Below are 22219 nucleotides of genomic sequence, written 5' to 3'. Positions count from 1 at the left end.
ATGGTTTTTAGGGTAGAGGTATTAGTTGATAGGATGGTGTACAGGGTAGAGGTACAGTATTAGTTGATATGATGGTGTACAGGGTAGAGGTACTGTATTAGTTGATATGATGGTGTACAGGGTAGAGTTACAGTATTAGTTGATAGGATGGTGTATAGGGTAGAGGTATTAGTTGATAGGATGGTGTATAGGGTAGAGGTATTAGTTGATAGGATGGTGTATAGGGTAGAGGTATTAGTTGATAGGATGGTGTATAGGGTAGAGGTATTAGTTGATAGGATGGTGTATAGGGTAGAGGTATTAGTTGATAGGATGGTGTATAGGGTAGAGGTACAGTATTAGTTGATAGGATGGTGTACAGGGTAGAGGTACAGTATTAGTTGATATGATGGTGTACAGGGTAGAGTTACAGTATTAGTTGATAGGATGGTGTACAGGGTAGAGGTATTAGTTGATAGGATGGTGTACAGGGTAGAGGTATTAGTTGATAGGATGGTGTACAGGGTAGAGGTACAGTATTAGTTGATATATTGGTGTATAGGGTAGAGGTACAGTATTAGTTGATAGGATGGTGTACAGGGTAGAGGTACAGTATTAGTTGATAGGATGGTGTATAGGGTAGAGGTATTAGCTGATAGGATGGTGTACAGGGTAGAGTTACAGTATTAGTTGATAGGATGGTGTACAGGGTAGAGGTACAGTATTAGTTGATATGATGGTGTACAGGGTAGAGTTACAGTATTAGTTGATAGGATGGTGTACAGGGTAAAGGTACAGTATTAGTTGATAGGATGGTGTACAGGGTAGAGGTACAGTATTAGTTGATAGGATGGTGTACAGGGTAGAGGTACAGTATTAGTTGATAGGATGGTGTACAGGGTAAAGGTACAGTATTAGTTGATATGATGGTGTACAGGGTAGAGGTATTAGTTGATAGGATGGTGTATAGGGTAGAGGTACAGTATTAGTTGATAGGATGGTGTATAGGGTAGAGGTACAGTATTAGTTGATAGGATGGTGTATAGGGTAGAAGTACAGTATTAGTTGATAGGATGGTGTACAGGGTAGAGGTACAGTATTAGTTGATAGGATGGTGTATAGGGTAGAAGTACAGTATTAGTTGATAGGATGGTGTACAGGGTAGAGGTACAGTATTAGTTGATAGGATGGTGTATAGGGTAGAGGTATTAGTTGATAGGATGGTGTACAGGGTAGAGGTACAGTATTAGTTGATAGGATGGTGTATAGGGTAGAGGTATTAGTTGATAGGATGGTGTACAGGGTAGAGGTACAGTATTAGTTGATAGGATGGTGTACAGAGTAGAGGTACAGTATTAGTTGATAGGATGGTGTACAGGGTAGAGGTATTAGTTGATAGGATGGTGTATAGGGTAGAGGTAGAGTATTAGTTGATAGGATGGTGTACAGGGTAGAGGTATTAGTTGATAGGATGGTGTACAGGGTAGAGGTATTAGTTGATAGGATGGTGTACAGGGTAGAGGTACAGTATTAGTTGATAGGATGGTGTACAGGGTAGAGGTATTAGTTGATAGGATGGTGTATAGGGTAGAGGTAGAGTATTAGTTGATAGGATGGTGTACAGGGTAGAGGTATTAGTTGATAGGATGGTGTACAGGGTAGAGGTACAGTATTAGTTGATAGGATGGTGTATAGGGTAGAGGTATTAGTTGATAGGATGGTGTACAGGGTAGAGGTACAGTATTAGTTGATAGGATGGTGTATAGGGTAGAGGTACAGTATTAGTTGATAGGATGGTGTATAGGGTAGAGGTACAGTATTAGTTGATAGGATGGTGTATAGGGTAGAGGTATTAGTTGATAGGATGGTGTACAGGGTAGAGGTACAGTATTAGTTGATAGGATGGTGTATAGGGTAGAGGTACAGTATTAGTTGATAGGATGGTGTATAGGGTAGAGGTACAGTATTAGTTGATAGGATGGTGTACAGGGTAGAGGTAGAGTATTAGTTGATAGGATGGTGTACAGGGTAGAGGTACAGTATTAGTTGATAGGATGGTGTATAGGGTAGAGGTATTAGTTGATAGGATGGTGTACAGGGTAGAGGTATTAGTTGATAGGATGGTGTATAGGGTAGAGGTATTAGTTGATAGGATGGTGTACAGGGTAGAGGTACAGTATTAGTTGATAGGATGGTGTACAGGGTAGAGGTATTAGTTGATAGGATGGTGTACAGGGTAGAGGTACAGTATTAGTTGATAGGATGGTGTACAGGGTAGAGGTACAGTATTAGTTGATAGGATGGTGTACAGGGTAGAGGTATTAGTTGATAGGATGGTGTACAGGGTAGAGGTACAGTATTAGTTGATAGGATGGTGTACAGGGTAGAGGTACAGTATTAGTTGATAGGATGGTGTATACGGTAGAGGTACAGTATTAGTTGATAGGATGGTGTACAGGGTAGAGGTACAGTATTAGTTGATAGGATGGTGTACAGGGTAGAGGTATTAGTTGATAGGATGGTGTACAGGGTAGAGGTACAGTATTAGTTGATAGGATGGTGTATAGGGTAGAGGTATTAGTTGATAGGATGGTGTATAGGGTAGAGGTATTAGTTGATAGGATGGTGTACAGGGTAGAGGTACAGTATTAGTTGATAGGATGGTGTACAGAGTAGAGGTACAGTATTAGTTGATAGGATGGTGTATAGGGTAGAGGTATTAGTTGATAGGATGGTGTATAGGGTAGAGGTATTAGTTGATAGGATGGTGTACAGGGTAGAGGTACAGTATTAGTTGATAGGATGGTGTACAGGGTAGAGGTACAGTATTAGTTGATAGGATGGTGTACAGGGTAGAGGTACAGTATTAGTTGATAGGATGGTGTACAGGGTAGAGGTACAGTATTAGTTGATAGGATGGTGTATAGGGTAGAGGTATTAGTTGATATGATGGTGTACAGGGTAGAGTTACAGTATTAGTTGATAGGATGGTGTACAGGGTAGAGGTAGAGTATTAGTTGATAGGATGGTGTACAGGGTAGAGGTACAGTATTAGTTGATAGGATGGTGTATAGGGTAGAGGTACAGTATTAGTTGATAGGATGGTGTACAGGGTAGAGGTACAGTATTAGTTGATATGATGGTGTACAGGGTAGAGGTATTAGTTGATAGGATGGTGTACAGGGTAGAGGTATTAGTTGATAGGATGGTGTACAGGGTAGAGGTACAGTATTAGTTGATAGGATGGTGTATAGGGTAGAGGTATTAGTTGATAGGATGGTGTATAGGGTAGAGGTATTAGTTGATAGGATGGTGTACAGGGTAGAGGTACAGTATTAGTTGATAGGATGGTGTACAGGGTAGAGGTACAGTATTAGTTGATAGGATGGTGTACAGGGTAGAGGTACAGTATTAGTTGATAGGATGGTGTATAGGGTAGAGGTACAGTATTAGTTGATAGGATGGTGTACAGGGTAGAGGTACAGTATTAGTTGATAGGATGGTGTATAGGGTAGAGGTATTAGTTGATAGGATGGTGTACAGGGTAGAGGTATTAGTTGATAGGATGGTGTACAGGGTAGAGGTATTAGTTGATAGGATGGTGTACAGGGTAGAGGTACAGTATTAGTTGATAGGATGGTGTACAGGGTAGAGGTATTAGTTGATAGGATGGTGTACAGGGTAGAGGTACTGTATTAGTTGATAGGATGGTGTACAGGGTAGAGGTATTAGTTGATAGGATGGTGTACAGGGTAGAGGTACAGTATTAGTTGATAGGATGGTGTACAGGGTAGAGGTACTGTATTAGTTGATAGGATGGTGTACAGGGTAGAGGTATTAGTTGATAGGATGGTGTACAGGGTAGAGGTACAGTATTAGTTGATAGGATGGTGTACAGGGTAGAGGTACAGTATTAGTTGATAGGATGGTGTACAGGGTAGAGGTATTAGTTGATAGGATGGTGTACAGGGTAGAGGTACAGTATTAGTTGATAGGATGGTGTACAGGGTAGAGGTATTAGTTGATAGGATGGTGTATAGGGTAGAGGTACAGTATTAGTTGATAGGATGGTGTACAGGGTAGAGGTACAGTATTAGTTGATAGGATGGTGTATAGGGTAGAGGTATTAGTTGATAGGATGGTGTACAGGGTAGAGGTACAGTATTAGTTGATAGGATGGTGTATAGGGTAGAGGTACAGTATTAGTTGATAGGATGGTGTACAGGGTAGAGGTATTAGTTGATAGGATGGTGTACAGGGTAGAGGTATTAGTTGATAGGATGGTGTACAGGGTAGAGGTACAGTATTAGTTGATAGGATGGTGTACAGGGTAGAGGTACAGTATTAGTTGATAGGATGGTGTACAGGGTAGAGGTACAGTATTAGTTGATAGGATGGTGTATAGGGTAGAGGTACAGTATTAGTTGATAGGATGGTGTATAGGGTAGAGGTACAGTATTAGTTGATAGGATGGTGTACAGGGTAGAAGTACCGTATTAGCTGATAGGATGGTGTACAGGGTAGAGGTACAGTATTAGTTGATAGGATGGTGTATAGGGTAGAGGTATTAGTTGATAGGATGGTGTACAGGGTAGAGGTATTAGTTGATAGGATGGTGTACAGGGTAGAGGTACAGTATTAGTTGATAGGATGGTGTACAGGGTAGAGGTACAGTATTAGTTGATAGGATGGTGTATAGGGTAGAGGTACAGTATTAGTTGATAGGATGGTGTACAGGGTAGAGGTACAGTATTAGTTGATAGGATGGTGTACAGGGTAGAGGTATTAGTTGATAGGATGGTGTACAGGGTAGAGGTATTAGTTGATAGGATGGTGTACAGGGTAGAGGTACAGTATTAGTTGATAGGATGGTGTATAGGGTAGAGGTATTAGTTGATAGGATGGTGTATAGGGTAGAGGTATTAGTTGATAGGATGGTGTACAGGGTAGAGGTACAGTATTAGTTGATAGGATGGTGTATAGGGTAGAGGTACAGTATTAGTTGATAGGATGGTGTATAGGGTAGAGGTACAGTATTAGTTGATAGGATGGTGTATAGGGTAGAGGTATTAGTTGATAGGATGGTGTACAGGGTAGAGGTACAGTATTAGTTGATAGGATGGTGTATAGGGTAGAGGTACAGTATTAGTTGATATGATGGTGTATAAGGTAGAGGTATTAGTTGATAGGATGGTGTATAGGGTAGAGGTACAGTATTAGTTGATAGGATGGTGTACAGGGTAGAGGTACAGTATTAGTTGATAGGATGGTGTACAGGGTAGAGGTACAGTATTAGTTGATAGGATGGTGTACAGGGTAGAGGTACAGTATTAGTTGATAGGATGGTGTACAGGGTAGAGGTAGAGGTACAGTATTAGTTGATAGGATGGTGTACAGGGTAGAGGTATTAGTTGATAGGATGGTGTACAGGGTAGAGGTACAGTATTAGTTGATAGGATGGTGTACAGGGTAGAGGTATTAGTTGATAGGATGGTGTACAGGGTAGAGGTACAGTATTAGTTAATAGGATGGTGTATAGGGTAGAGGTCCTGTATTAGTTGATAGGATGGTGTATAGGGTAGAGGTATTAGTTGATAGCATGGTGTATAAGGTAGAGGTACGGTATTAGTTGATAGGATGGTGTATAGGGTAGAGGTATTAGTTGATAGGATGGTGTATAGGGTAGAGGTACAGTATTAGTTGATAGGATGGTGTACAGGGTAGAGGTACAGTATTAGTTGATAGGATGGTGTACAGGGTAGAGGTATTAGTTGATAGGATGGTGTACAGGGTAGAGGTACAGCATTAGTTGATAGGATGGTGTACAGGGTAGAGGTAGAGTATTAGTTGATAGGATGGTGTACAGGGTAGAGGTACAGCATTAGTTGATAGGATGGTGTATAGGGTAGAGGTATTAGTTGATAGGATGGTGTATAGGGTAGAGGTATTAGTTGATAGGATGGTGTACAGGGTAGAGGTACAGTATTAGTTGATAGGATGGTGTATAGGGGAGAGGTACAGTATTAGTTGATAGGATGGTGTACAGGGTAGAGGTAGAGTATTAGTTGATAGGATGGTGTACAGGGTAGAGGTACAGAATTAGTTGATAGGATGGTGTACAGGGTAGAGGTATTAGTTGATAGGATGGTGTACAGGGTAGAGGTACAGTATTAGTTGATAGGATGGTGTATAGGGTAGAGGTATTAGTTGATAGGATGGTGTATAGGGTAGAGGTACAGTATTAGTTGATAGGATGGTGTACAGGGTAGAGGTACAGTATTAGTTGATAGGATGGTGTATAGGGTAGAGGTACAGTATTAGTTGATAGGATGGTGTATAGGGTAGAGGTATTAGTTGATAGGATGGTGTATAGGGTAGAGGTACAGTATTAGTTGATAGGATGGTGTACAGGGTAGAGGTATTAGTTGATAGGATGGTGTATAGGGTAGAGGTATTAGTTGATAGGATGGTGTATAGGGTAGAGGTACAGTATTAGTTGATAGGATGGTGTACAGGGTAGAGGTATTAGTTGATAGGATGGTGTATAGGGTAGAGGTACAGTATTAGTTGATAGGATGGTGTATAGGGTAGAGGTACAGTATTAGTTGATAGGATGGTGTACAGGGTAGAGGTACAGTATTAGTTGATAGGATGGTGTATAGGGTAGAAGTACTGTATTAGTTGATAGGATGGTGTACAGGGTAGAAGTATTAGTTGATAGGATGGTGTATAGGGTAGAGGTATTAGTTGATAGGATGGTGTATAGGGTAGAGGTAAGTATTAGTTGATAGGATGGTGTACAGGGTAGAGGTACAGTATTAGTTGATAGGATGGTGTATAGGGTAGAGGTACAGTATTAGTTGATAGGATGGTGTATAGGGTAGAGGTATTAGTTGATAGGATGGTGTATAGGGTAGAGGTACAGTATTAGTTGATAGGATGGTGTATAGGGTAGAGGTACAGTATTAGTTGATAGGATGGTGTATAGGGTAGAGGTATTAGTTGATAGGATGGTGTACAGGGTAGAGAGTACAGTATTAGTTGATAGGATGGTGTATAGGGTAGAGGTACAGTATTAGTTGATAGGATGGTGTATAGGGTAGAGGTACAGTATAGTTGATAGGATGGTGTATAGGGTAGAGGGTATTAGTTGATAGGATGGTGTATAGGGTAGAGGTACAGTATTAGTTGATAGGATGGTGTACAGGGTAGAGGTACAGTATTAGTTGATAGGATGGTGTATAGGGTAGAGGTACAGTATTAGTTGATAGGATGGTGTATAGGGATAGAGGTCACGTATAGTTGATAGGATGGTGTATAGGGGTAGAGAGTATTAGTTGATAGGATGGTGTATAGGGTTAGAGGTACAGTATTAGTAGATAGGATGGTTGTTATAGGGTAGAGGTACAGTATAGTTGATAGGATGGTGTATAGGTATCGGTACAGTATTAGTTGATAGGATGGTGTATAGGGTAGAGGTACAGTATTAGTTGATAGGATGGTGAATAGGGTGAGGTACAGTATTAGTTGATAGGATGGTGTATAGGGTAGAGGTACAGTCTTAGTTGATAGGATGGTGTATAGGGTAGAGGTACAGTATTAGTTGAAGGGATGGTGTATAGGTATTAGTTGATAGGATGGTGTATAGGGTAGAGGTACAGTATTAGTTGATAGGATGGTGTACAGGGTAGAGGTATTAGTTGATAGGATGGTGTATAGGGTAGAGGTACAGTATTAGTTGATAGGATGGTGTACAGAGTAGAGGTACAGTATTAGTTGATAGGATGGTGTATAGGGTAGAGGTATTAGTTGATAGGATGGTGTATAGGGTAGAGGTATTAGTTGATAGGATGGTGTATAGGGTAGAGGTATTAGTTGATAGGATGGTGTACAGGGTAGAGGTACAGTATTAGTTGATAGGATGGTGTACAGGGTAGAGGTACAGTATTAGTTGATAGGATGGTGTACAGGGTAGAGGTATTAGTTGATAGGATGGTGTACAGGGTAGAAGTACCGTATTAGCTGATAGGATGGTGTACAGGGTAGAGGTACAGTATTAGTTGATAGGATGGTGTATAGGGTAGAGTTATTAGTTTATAGGATGGTGTACAGGGTAGAGTTACAGTATTAGTTGATAGGATGGTGTACAGGGTAGAGGTACAGTATTAGTTGATAGGATGGTGTACAGGGTAGAGGTACAGTATTAGTTGATAGGATGGTGTATAGGGTAGAGGTACAGTATTAGTTGATAGGATGGTGTACAGGGTAGAGGTACAGTATTAGTTGATAGGATGGTGTACAGGGTAGAGGTATTAGTTGATAGGATGGTGTACAGGGTAGAGGTATTAGTTGATAGGATGGTGTACAGGGTAGAGGTACAGTATTAGTTGATAGGATGGTGTATAGGGTAGAGGTACAGTATTAGTTGATAGGATGGTGTACAGGGTAGAGGTGCAGTATTAGTTGATAGGATGGTGTACAGGGTAGAGGTGCAGTATTAGTTGATAGGATGGTGTATAGGGTAGAGGTACAGTATTAGTTGATATGATGGTGTATAAGGTAGAGTTATTAGTTGATAGGATGGTGTATAGGGTAGAGGTACAGTATTAGTTGATAGGATGGTGTACAGGGTAGAGGTAGAGGTACAGTATTAGTTGATAGGATGGTGTACAGGGTAGAGGTATTAGTTGATAGCATGGTGTATAAGGTAGAGGTACGGTATTAGTTGATAGGATGGTGTACAGGGTAGAGGTACAGTATTAGTTGATAGGATGGTGTATAGGGTAGAGGTACAGTATTAGTTGATAGGATGGTGTATAGGGTAGAGGTACAGCATTAGGTAATAGGATGGTGTATAGGGTAGAGGTACAGTATTAGTTGATAGGATGGTGTATAGGGTAGAGGTATTAGTTGATAGGATGGTGTATAGGGTAGAGGTATTAGTTGATAGGATGGTGTACAGGGTAGAGGTATTAGTTGATAGGATGGTGTATAGGGTAGAGGTATTAGTTGATAGGATGGTGTACAGGGTAGAGGTACAGCATTAGTTGATAGGATGGTGTATAGGGTAGAGGTATTAGTTGATAGGATGGTGTATAGGGTAGAGGTATTAGTTGATAGGATGGTGTATAGGGTAGAGGTATTAGTTGATAGGATGGTGTATAGGGTAGAGGTATTAGTTGATAGGATGGTGTACAGGGTAGAGGTACAGTATTAGTTGATAGGATGGTGTATAGGGTAGAGGTAGAGTATTAGTTGATAGGATGGTGTATAGGGTAGAGGTACAGTATTAGTTGATAGGATGGTGTACAGGGTAGAGGTACAGAATTAGTTGATAGGATGGTGTACAGGGTAGAGGTATTAGTTGATAGGATGGTGTACAGGGTAGAGGTACAGTATTAGTTGATAGGATGGTGTATAGGGTAGAGGTATTAGTTGATAGGATGGTGTATAGGGTAGAGGTACAGTATTAGTTGATAGGATGGTGTACAGGGTAGAGGTACAGTATTAGTTGATAGGATGGTGTATAGGGTAGAGGTATTAGTTGATAGGATGGTGTACAGGGTAGAGGTACTGTATTAGTTGATAGGATGGTGTATAGGGTAGAGGTACAGTATTAGTTGATAGGATGGTGTATAGGGTAGAGGTACAGTATTAGTTGATAGGATGGTGTATAGGGTAGAGGTATTAGTTGATAGGATGGTGTATAGGGTAGAGGTACAGTATTAGTTGATAGGATGGTGTACAGGGTAGAGGTACAGTATTAGTTGATAGGATGGTGTATAGGGTAGAGGTACAGTATTAGTTGATAGGATGGTGTATAGGGTAGAGGTATTAGTTGATAGGATGGTGTATAGGGTAGAGGTATTAGTTGATAGGATGGTGTATAGGGTAGAGGTACAGTATTAGTTGATAGGATGGTGTACAGGGTAGAGGTATTAGTTGATAGGATGGTGTATAGGGTAGAGGTACAGTATTAGTTGATAGGATGGTGTATAGGGTAGAGGTACAGTATTAGTTGATAGGATGGTGTATAGGGTAGAGGTACAGTATTAGTTGATAGGATGGTGTATAGGGTAGAGGTACAGTATTAGTTGATAGGATGGTGTATAGGGTAGAGGTACAGTATTAGTTGATAGGATGGTGTATAGGGTAGAGGTACAGTATTAGTTGATAGGATGGTGTATAGGGTAGAGGTACAGTATTAGTTGATAGGATGGTGTACAGGGTAGAGGTATTAGTTGATAGGATGGTGTATAGGGTAGAGGTACAGTATTAGTTGATAGGATGGTGTACAGAGTAGAGGTACAGTATTAGTTGATAGGATGGTGTATAGGGTAGAGGTATTAGTTGATAGGATGGTGTATAGGGTAGAGGTATTAGTTGATAGGATGGTGTATAGGGTAGAGGTATTAGTTGATAGGATGGTGTACAGGGTAGAGGTACAGTATTAGTTGATAGGATGGTGTACAGGGTAGAGTTACAGTATTAGTTGATAGGATGGTGTACAGGGTAGAGGTATTAGTTGATAGGATGGTGTACAGGGTAGAAGTACCGTATTAGCTGATAGGATGGTGTACAGGGTAGAGGTACAGTATTAGTTGATAGGATGGTGTATAGGGTATAGTTATTAGTTTATAGGATGGTGTACAGGGTAGAGTTACAGTATTAGTTGATAGGATGGTGTACAGGGTAGAGGTACAGTATTAGTTGATAGGATGGTGTACAGGGTAGAGGTACAGTATTAGTTGATAGGATGGTGTATAGGGTAGAGGTACAGTATTAGTTGATAGGATGGTGTACAGGGTAGAGGTACAGTATTAGTTGATAGGATGGTGTACAGGGTAGAGGTATTAGTTGATAGGATGGTGTACAGGGTAGAGGTATTAGTTGATAGGATGGTGTACAGGGTAGAGGTACAGTATTAGTTGATAGGATGGTGTATAGGGTAGAGGTACAGTATTAGTTGATAGGATGGTGTACAGGGTAGAGGTGCAGTATTAGTTGATAGGATGGTGTACAGGGTAGAGGTGCAGTATTAGTTGATAGGATGGTGTATAGGGTAGAGGTACAGTATTAGTTGATATGATGGTGTATAAGGTAGAGTTATTAGTTGATAGGATGGTGTATAGGGTAGAGGTACAGTATTAGTTGATAGGATGGTGTACAGGGTAGAGGTAGAGGTACAGTATTAGTTGATAGGATGGTGTACAGGGTAGAGGTATTAGTTGATAGCATGGTGTATAAGGTAGAGGTACGGTATTAGTTGATAGGATGGTGTACAGGGTAGAGGTACAGTATTAGTTGATAGGATGGTGTATAGGGTAGAGGTACAGTATTAGTTGATAGGATGGTGTATAGGGTAGAGGTACAGCATTAGGTAATAGGATGGTGTATAGGGTAGAGGTACAGTATTAGTTGATAGGATGGTGTATAGGGTAGAGGTATTAGTTGATAGGATGGTGTATAGGGTAGAGGTATTAGTTGATAGGATGGTGTACAGGGTAGAGGTATTAGTTGATAGGATGGTGTATAGGGTAGAGGTATTAGTTGATAGGATGGTGTACAGGGTAGAGGTACAGCATTAGTTGATAGGATGGTGTATAGGGTAGAGGTATTAGTTGATAGGATGGTGTATAGGGTAGAGGTATTAGTTGATAGGATGGTGTATAGGGTAGAGGTATTAGTTGATAGGATGGTGTATAGGGTAGAGGTATTAGTTGATAGGATGGTGTACAGGGTAGAGGTACAGTATTAGTTGATAGGATGGTGTATAGGGTAGAGGTAGAGTATTAGTTGATAGGATGGTGTATAGGGTAGAGGTACAGTATTAGTTGATAGGATGGTGTACAGGGTAGAGGTACAGAATTAGTTGATAGGATGGTGTACAGGGTAGAGGTATTAGTTGATAGGATGGTGTACAGGGTAGAGGTACAGTATTAGTTGATAGGATGGTGTATAGGGTAGAGGTATTAGTTGATAGGATGGTGTATAGGGTAGAGGTATTAGTTGATAGGATGGTGTATAGGGTAGAGGTATTTGTTGATAGGATGGTGTATAGGGTAGAGGTACAGTATTAGTTGATAGGATGGTGTACAGGGTAGAGGTACAGTATTAGTTGATAGGATGGTGTACAGGGTAGAGGTATTAGTTGATAGGATGGTGTATAGGGTAGAGGTATTAGTTGATAGGATGGTGTATAGGGTAGAGGTACAGTATTAGTTGATAGGATGGTGTACAGGGTAGAGGTATTAGTTGATAGGATGGTGTATAGGGTAGAGGTATTAGTTGATAGGATGGTGTATAGGGTAGAGGTACAGTATTAGTTGATAGGATGGTGTACAGGGTAGAGGTATTAGTTGATAGGATGGTGTATAGGGTAGAGGTATTAGTTGATAGGATGGTGTATAGGGTAGAGGTATTTGTTGATAGGATGGTGTATAGGGTAGAGGTATTAGTTGATAGGATGGTGTATAAGGTAGAGGTACAGTATTAGTTTATATTATGATAATGCCCTTTTAGTGTAAGAGCTTTTTTTTTTTATATGCCTGGAATTTCAGCCTTTTCAGGTGGAAGGAGTTTTTGGCCCACAGCATGAGATCACAATCCAATCTGATCTGATTATTCTGACCAATGACCAGTCATCTTTTATTTGGGTAGCCTCTAGAGTCTAGACGATCCTATCGGCCAATCAGGGCTGTGTATGTAAATATATACAAATGCGTATAAAACATGCCCACATGATCAGACTAGAGCATTTCAATGGCAAAATATACAGTACCAGTCAAAAGTTTGGACACACCTACTCTTTCAAGAGAATTTCTTTATTTTTACTATTTTCTACATTGTAGAATAATAGTGAAGACCTCAAAACAATGAAATAACACATATGGAATCATGTAGTAACCAAAAAAGTGTTAAACAAATCAAATATATTTTATATTTGAGATTCTTCAAATACATTTGACATTTTTGTCATTTAGCAGACGCTCTTATCCAGAGCGACTTACTTACTTACTTACTTATTTACTTACTTTATTGTCCCCATGGGGAAATTTTGTTGCAGTGTCATGTACACATTTAAAGTGGCGTTAAATACAAAACAAGATTGACAATACAACTTTCAATAACAGTCACGCACCAATAAAAGTAAGAAATAAGAAATAAAACATTTAAAACATTTAAAACAAAGACTAGCCTGCTGGCCTTACGGGGTCAATGGGAACATTTACCCGAACTATTTAAGAGATTAATCACACCTGGCACAAATTATTGTCTCGTTCTATTTTTCCTGCTCGTTCTATTTACAGTTAAGTGAGTGCATACATTTTCATACTGGCCCCCCCGTGGGAATCGAACCCACAACCCTGGCGTTGCAAACGCCATGCTCTACCAACTGAGCTACATCCCTGCCGGCCATTCCCTCCCCTACCCTGGACGACGCTGGCTAATTGTGCACCGCCCCATGGGTCTCCCGGTCGCGGCCGGCTACGACAGAGTCTGGATAGCCACCCTTTGCCTTGATGACAGCTTTGCACACTCTTGGCATTCTCTCAACCAGCTTCATGAGGTAGTCACCTGGAATGCATTTCAATTAACAGGTGTGCCTTCTTAAAAGTTAATTTGTGGAATTTCTTTCCTTCTTAATGCGTTTGAGCCAATCAGTTGTTTTGTGAATAGGTAGGTGGGGTATACAGAAGATAGCCCTATTTGGTAAAAGACCAAGTCCATATCATGGCAAGAACATCTCAAATAAGCAAAGAGAAACGACAGTCCATCATTACTTTAAGACATGAAGGTCAGTCAATACGGAACATTTCAAGAACTTTGAGGACCGCCACAGGAATGGAAGACCCAGAGTTACCTCTGCTGCAGAGGATAAGTTCATTAGAGTTACCAGCCTCAGAAATTGCAACCCAAATAAATGCTTCACAGAGTTCAAGTAACAGACACATCTGATCATCAACTGCTCAGAGGTGACTGTGTGAATCAGGCCTTCATGGTCGAATTGCTGCAAAGAAACCACTACTAAAGGACACCAATAAGAAGAAGAGACCTGCTTGGGCCAAGAAACACGAGCAATGGACATTAGACTGGTGGAAATGTGTCCTTTGGTCTGGAGTCCAAATTTGAGATTTTTGTTTCAAACCGCTGTGTCTTTGTGAGACATGGAGGAGGAGGTGTTATGGTGTGGGGGTGCTTTGCTGATGACACTGTCTGTGATATATTTAGAATTCAAGGCACACTTAAGCAGCATGGCTACCACAGCATTGTGCAGCGATACGCCATCCCATCTGGTTTGTGCTTAGTGGGACTATCATTTGTTTTTGAACAGGACAATGACCCAACACACCTCCAAGCTGTGTAAGGGCTATTTTTCCAAGAAGGAGAGTGATGGAGTGCTGATTCTTCAAAGTAGCCACCCTTTGCCTTGATGACAGCTTTGCACACTCTCGGCATTCTCTCAACCAGCTTCACCTGGAATGCTTTTCCAACAGTCTTGAAGGAGTTCCCACATATGCTGAGCACTTGTTGGCTGCTTTTCCTTCACTCTGCAGTCCGACTCATCCCAAACCATTTTAATTGGGTTGAGGTCGGGGGATTGGGGAGGCCAGGTCATCTGATGCTCAAATATAAAATATATTTTGATTTGTTTAACACTTTTTTGGTTACTACATGATTCCATATGTGTTATTTTATAGTTTTGATGACTTCCCTATTATTCTATAATGTAAAAATAAAGAGTTACCAGCCTCAGAAATTGCAGCCCAAATAAATGCTTCACAGAGTTCAAGTAACAGACACATCTCAACATCAACTATTCAGAGGAGACTGTGTGAATCAGGCCTTCATGGTCGAATTGCTGCAAAGAATCCACTACTAAAGGACACCAATAATAATAAGAGACCTGCTTGGGCCAAGAAACACGAGCAATGGACATTAGACCGGTGGAAATTTGTCCTTTGGTCTGGAGTCCAAATTTGAGATTTTTGGTTCCAACCGCCGTGTCTTTGTGAGACGCGGTGCGGGTAAACGGATGATCTCCGCATGTGTAGTTCCCACCGTAAAGCATGGAGGAGGAGGTGTTATGGTGTGGGGGTGCTTTTCTGGTTAAGTGTGCCTTGAATTCTAAATAAATCACAGACAGTGTCACCAGGGGATTAAACTTTGTTATTATTTAAACTGCTGATTGCCGTTTTAAAGAGGCTAATTGTTTACCTCAAATGTTGGCTTGGGTGTTGCATGTATGGTTCAAATATACATTATATAATATTAATCAATTTCTTAACACATGAAACCACGCAATCCTTGGCTTATTTAGGGGACACCTTTTGGCTCAGGGGCACTATCAGATTCAACTGAGCATGAACATGTCGTATCATTCCTTGACAACCTTCATTTACTTCTCTATAAATTAAGCCCAAATACGTCCAAATACGTTACATAACCTCTTGGGTCAATATCAAGTTCAACTCCACTCCAGTCCACACAAAACACAACATTCTCAGGGCATGACAACATCCCAACTGCTTTTCCCGTTCAAAAATCCTCCTTTGCTGTAAAGTCCTCCTTTGCTCAGTTGGGCTGAGCGTCTGAGACCGGGGCCAGATGAAATACACCATGATCTACGGCCTCCAGCAGATGTCACATTGTTGTGTGTTGTCTGGAGCGGAGAGGCTGATGATGCAAATGTTTTATCGGAGGGCCCTTCAATCTTAAAGGTGCACCGTCCACTGACAGCTCCGTGTTATGCTTTTCATAGGAATTCCTCAACCTTTCTTTTTTTTTGATAAAGTGAGGGGGAGGGAAAAGGAGAGAGAGAAAGAAAGAGGGAGAGCTAAATCTTCACCCTTTCAACTAGACACAAGCAATCTCTTCCACAAGAAATACCACCGCTCTCACGCTCGGATCGTAATTTACCCACTGTGATGCCGGTTACGACCAAAACCAACGGACGGACACCTGACACCCACTCTGACACATGCAATTGGCTCAGACGTTGAGACTTGATTGGATTGCTTGAAGAAATGTTGGGGTATTTTTTCCCCCTAGCCACATGTTTTTGGGGGTAATCTTATTGGCCACAGTCAGAGCCTCAGTCAGCCTCAGTGTTCCTGTATTCCTAATCTAGATGATTACACACTGAAGATGTTATGCTGATATGCTGGGATTCAAAATGATCCTGTAAGCGGATGTTATGCAATGGATGCTATTTGTGCGTTGCCCTTGAAACTACATGAAAACACACACGCATGCACACACGCACACACACACACACACACACACACACACACACACACACACACACACACACACACACACACACACACACACACACACACACACACACACACACACACACACACACAAACCTGGCGTAGCTATCCCCGGGCGGGATGAGCTCCTGGAAGAACTGGAACTGGTAGAGGTAGAGTACCACCAGGTGACCAGCGCTGAAGATGGCCATGAGGACACACAGACAGCTGAAGAGGAGCGGGTGGAACGTCCGACAGAAGGACCACCAGGTACACAGGCCCAGAAAGGTGAAGAAGTAGACTGCAGAGGTCAGGGAGGGCAGCATGATGCCTGGAACAGCATAGAAGCAGAGGGGGGACGTAGTGACTGATGGAACATCCTCAGTGAGACTGGATGGAGCAGTATATATTGTATTACACCTTTACGTCGTTGTCCGATCTCATCTCTGATTTGTACATTTCACACCTGAGTATGAAAAATTCTGACACACTTGGTAACTTCAGCATTCCAGGAAAGGAAGTTAAACATTCAGAAAGGCTTTGGGAAACAAGGTTTATCCTGATAATCTACAATAGATGTGTGGGGAGATTTTACTGTATTGTCTTATACAAATATTGAATATTGAATGTTTATACTGTATGTAAAATTTAATTACATTTAATCAGGGATTCAATCATGTCAATTCAAGCAAATTAAAAATGGAGTAATTCCACTGCTCTGATGATAAATTGGGGATTGTCTGACAGTCATTCCAGTGAGGGCACTTACCTGTAAAGCCCAGTAATATGGTTACCACTACTTTCCCTGCAGTGGTAATAAGATTCCCAATAATCTCCTTGACTTTGGATGCCACCTCCGCTATCTGACGAAGGATCTTCATCTTGGTGCTCTCCTCCTCTCCTTCTCCTTCTTCCCCCTCTCCTCCCTCCTCCACCTCATCACCAGTCATCTCTCCATCTCCATCCTCCCCCGGCTCAAAGTCCTCCTCCAACATCAGGTCGTCCTCCTCCAACCCCACCTCCTCCTCTTTCTCCTCCACCTCCTCCTCTTCCTTCTTTTCCTGGGGAAAGAAGATGAATACAATCAGTATCAACGCAGAGTTTAATAACCTGTACACCCTGTAGTTAGGGCCTTTACCCTGTACACCCTGTAGCTAGGGCCTTTACCCTGTACACCCTGTAGCTAGGGCCTTTACCCTGTACACCCTGTAGCTAGGGCCTTTACCCTGTACACCCTGTAGCTAGGGCCTTTACCCTGTACACCCTGTAGCTAGGGCCTTTACCCTGTACACCCTGTAGCTAGGGCCTTTACCCTGTACACCCTGTAGCTAGGGCCTTTACCCTGTACACCCTGTAGCTAGGGCCTTTACCCTGTACACCCTGTAGCTAGGGCCTTTACCCTGTACACCCTGTAGCTAGGGCCTTTACCCTGTACACCCTGTAGCTAGGGCCTTTACCCTGTACACCCTGTAGTTAGGGCCTTTACTCTGTACACCCTGTAGCTAGGGACTTTACCCTGTACACCCTGTAGCTAGGGCCTTTACCCTGTACACCCTGTAGCTAGGGCCTTTACCCTGTACACCCTGTAGCTAGGGCCTTTACCCTGTACACCCTGTAGCTAGGGCCTTTACCCTGTACACCCTGTAGCTAGGGCCTTTACCCTGTACACCCTGTAGCTAGGGCCTTTACCCTGTACACCCTGTAGCTAGGGCCTTTACCCTGTACACCCTGTAGCTAGGGCCTTTACCCTGTACACCCTGTAGCTAGGGCCTTTACTCTGTACACCCTGTAGCTAGGGCCTTTACCCTGTACACCCTGTAGCTAGGGCCTTTACCCTGTACACCCTGTAGCTAGGGACTTTACCCTGTACACCCTGTAGCTAGGGCCTTTAACCTGTACACCCTGTAGCTAGGGCCTTTACCCTGTACACCCTGTAGCTAGGGACTTTACCCTGTACACCCTGTAGCTAGGGCCTTTACCCTGTACACCCTGTAGCTAGGGCCTTTACCCTGTACACCCTGTAGCTAGGGACTTTACCCTGTACACCCTGTAGCTAGGGCCTTTACCCTGTACACCCTGTAGCTAGGGCCTTTACCCTGTACACCCTGTAGCTAGGGCCTTTACCCTGCCTCGTTGAGTAGAAACGGCACCCTGCCTCGTTAAGTAGAAACGGCACTCTGCTTTGTTGAGTCGAAACGGCACCCTGCCTTGTTGAGTAGAAACGGCACCCTGCCTCGTTGAGTAGAAACGGCACCCTGCCTCGTTGAGTAGAAACGGCACCCTGCCTCGTTAAGTAGAAACGGCACTCTGCTTTGTTGAGTCGAAACGGCACCCTGCCTTGTTGAGTAGAAACGGCACCCTGCCTCGTTGAGTAGAAACGGCACCCTGCCTCGTTGAGTAGAAACGGCACCCTGCCTCGTTGAGTAGAAACGGCACCCTGCCTCGTTGAGTAGAAACGGCACCCTGCCTCGTTGAATAGAAACGGCACCCTGCCTAATTGAGTAGAAACGGCACCCTGCCTCGTTGAGTCTTTGCTGAGTAGCCCTGTTTTGTGTGTTGAGAGTGAGACACTAGAGCTGTGCTAAAAACCCTGTTAAGAATTTGATACAGATATAGGGGTTAAGGAGGGTCCCAGGAGTTACGTCCCATTGTAATTATTAATGAGAGGGGTTATAGGAGAGATTAGAGGTCTGCTTGACAATGACATTCAGCAGGACCGTACTCCAGACCACACGTTTAACGAGCATTTCAACCAGTTGTCTCTTTTTATTGCACAAAAGGACTAAACCCACTCTAACGACTGACTGTAATGCAGCAGACCTGCACGTTTCACTAAACATCAGCCAGTGCGTTTGGATTTATATGCTAATTATATTAGAAGACTGCTATCATACAAACCAGGGAAAAGGCATATGCATGTCAATAAATTATAAATGGTTAACATTCTGGTTTACATTAGCCATGAGCTATAGTGTACGTCAAATTACATTTAATAAAGGTCAGAAATTAACAGCCGTTCATTTCAGGCCATATGGTGGACATAACAAAGGGAAAAACTGAGCAGATTATCATTTATATTCATAATCAATCCCTGGAATTCAATAGATGTTGCTCTTGCGTCCTTGCTTTTTACAGTGCCTTCAGAAAGTATTCATACCCCTTGACTTATTCCACATGTTGTTGTGTTACAGCCAGAATTCTATTTTTTTTAAAGTCTATAAGAGCTTTCCACACCTGGATTGTGCAACATTTGCCCATTATTATTTTCTAAATTCTTCAAGCTCTGTCAAATTGGTTGTTAATCATTGCTAGACAACAATTTTCAGGTCTTACCATAGATTTTCAAGTAGATTTAAGTCAAAACTGTAACTCAGCCACTCGGGAACAAATCCAGTGTAGATTTGTTGAGTTTTAGATTATTGTCCTGCTGAAAGGTGAATTCATCTCCCAGTGTCTGGTGGAAATCAGACTGAACCAGGTTTTCCTCTAGGATTTGGCCTGTGTTTAGCTCCATTCCGTTTCTTTTTTACCCCGAAAAACTCCTAAGTCCTTAATGACTACAAGCATACCCATAACATGATGCTGCCACCACTATGCTTGAAAATATGGAGAGTGGTACTCAGTAATGTGTTGTATTGGATTTGCCCCATAGATAACACTTTGTATTCAGGACAAAAAGTGAATTGCCACATTTTTTGCAGTATTACTTTAGTGCCTTGTTGCCAGAGTATGTGAGCGGAGTTGAGAGGTCGGAAATCTCGCGCACCGCTCCGGCACTCCACCTCCTTTCCAACAATTATGCTAAAAACCGCTCCTCACTCACAGGAAAAAAAACTGCTGCTCCAAATTCGCCCCATTCATTAAAATCACTATTTACTTCATTAAAATCACTATCTATTTTTGTGACTACCTGGACCTACCATTTGGTTTTGAAATATTGAAACCAAACCATATGATTTCAATTAAAAGCATTTTAATAAACAAACAGCAAAAGGTGACTGTAAGGAACGAAGATTAATTATTTAGGCTATATGATTTCAATTATTTCAACGCTATAGACACTAGGCTGGCAGGGACATTCAGCTCCCAGCATTTAAACAACATTTCATTGTCACGATCGTCTTGAAATGAAGCGGGCCAAGGCGCAGCGTGAGATGCGTACATATTTATTACGTGTACAAAACAGCGAACAAAACAACCAACGATACGTGAAGTCCTTCGACACAAAACACAACTCAAAAGGAACAAGAAACCACAACCACAAAGTGAAAACAGACAGTTTAAATATGGCTCCCAATCAGAGACAACCAGAAAACAGCTGACACTCGTTGCCTCTGATTGGGAGTCACTTAGGCCAACACAGAAAACAACAACCTAGAAAACCCAACATAGAAACAACCCACACAGAACGAACACACCCTGGCTCAACATACAGAGTCCCGGAGCCAGAGCGTGACATTCATTGTATTAAATCATTATAGTCTATAAATTGCGCATACAGGCTGTGACTTACTTAAACTTAAATACAAATTAAATGAAAAATGCCTTATTAGGCTCAGTCTACAGTGCCTTTGAGTTTAGCCAGAGTCTGTGGCTTCAGGATCATGTGATGCTGCCTGGAGAGCAGGCCAGCAGCGGAGAATGCCCTCTCCGCGCTTGCAGAGCCATGGGGATGCTAAACACCCTTCGGGCCCCTCTAGCCAGGCTGGGCAAGATGCGTAGTTGTTTTTTAATTTTTCTGTAGGTAGGCCTAAAGGATTTTAGGTAAACTAACCCTATCAAAAATGGAAAGTTCCTTGAAAGAGGTAATATGCCAGGCCTATTGGGCCAAAATCATTGATGGCCTATTGTATTGATAATAGAACGAATATGAACGAAACTTTTAAGAGATCTAATTTTTTTGTTTATAAATACTTTGCTACAATGACACACTTAGCTAGCTACCCACCTCATTACTTTCTGTTAGCATGTGAACTTAGTAAGTACACCATCATGCTTTCAGGATATGTGTCTTTTTAGATTCCACAATGATTATTTAGTTGTGGACAGTACATCACCACACTCCCTCTCTTGCTCTTGGTCCTCATCTTTGTAAGTCACATTAATGTTTCAACTGTGTGTTTTATCAGTTTCTTTAGTAATGTATTTAGCGAACTCCATGACAGTATCTAAAGCAAGGGGCTATAACAGCACACAAGTAGACTACAAATGCATACTGGGCCGGGCATGCCCTGAGCTCGCGAAGTGAGCGCTACTGGAATGAAATTGGAGCGGGCAAGAAGGCAGACGCTCCAGCATTTGGGAAACTCGCTCCACGCTCCAGTCAAATTGGGCAAGATCCACTACTCGCTCCATTACAGCTAGGCTCCGCTCACATACTCTGCTTGTTGCAAACAGGATGCATGTTTTGGAATATTTTTTATTTGGTACAGGCTTCCTGCTTTTCACTCTGTCAAGTAGGTTAGTATTGTGGAGTAACTACAATTTTGTTGATCCATCCTCAGTTTTCTCCTATCACAGCCATTAAACTCTGTAACTGTTGAAAGTGGCCTCATGGTGAAATACCTGAGCGGTTTCCTTCCTCTCCGGCAACTGAGTTAGGAAGGACGCCTGTATCTTTGTAGTGACTTGGTGTATTGATACACCATTTAAAGTGTCATTAATAACTTCACAATGCTCAAAGGTCTGCTTTTTTTTAACCCATCTACCAATAGGTGCCCTTTGCGAGGCATTGGAAAATCTCCCTGGTCTTTGTGGTTGAATCTGTGTTTTAAATTCACTACTCAGCTGAGGGACCTTACAGATAAATTATATGTGTGGGGTATGTGTGTGGTACAAAGCTTAGGTAATTCAAAAATCATGTTAAACACAATTATTGCACACAGAGTGAGTCCATGCAACTTATTATGTGACTTGTTAAGCAAATTTACAGCTTTACAGCTTTTCATTTTTTATTAATTTGTAAAAAAAATTAAAAACATAAT

General features: G+C 41.9%; 1 protein-coding gene across 1 annotated transcript in view; it reads right to left on the bottom strand.

Annotated features, from left to right (window-relative positions):
* Positions 1–22219, bottom strand: part of LOC311109253 (piezo-type mechanosensitive ion channel component 2-like) — a gene marked incomplete at its 5' end in the record, with an annotated part of 193925 nt that overhangs the window by 44308 nt on the left and 127398 nt on the right. The window contains 2 exons of the mRNA XM_084152091.1: positions 16353–16566; positions 17005–17296. Coding sequence (XP_084008217.1) covers positions 16353–16566; positions 17005–17296 — 506 coding nt within the window. The remainder of the gene's footprint in view (positions 1–16352; positions 16567–17004; positions 17297–22219) is intronic.

The sequence above is a fragment of the Coregonus lavaretus genome (assembly GCF_964263955.1).
Source record: "Coregonus lavaretus genome assembly, chromosome: 34".
NCBI classification, from domain to species: domain Eukaryota; kingdom Metazoa; phylum Chordata; class Actinopteri; order Salmoniformes; family Salmonidae; genus Coregonus; species Coregonus lavaretus.
Note: the sequence above shows the minus strand (reverse complement) of the source record. Positions and strands in the feature narration are given on the sequence as shown.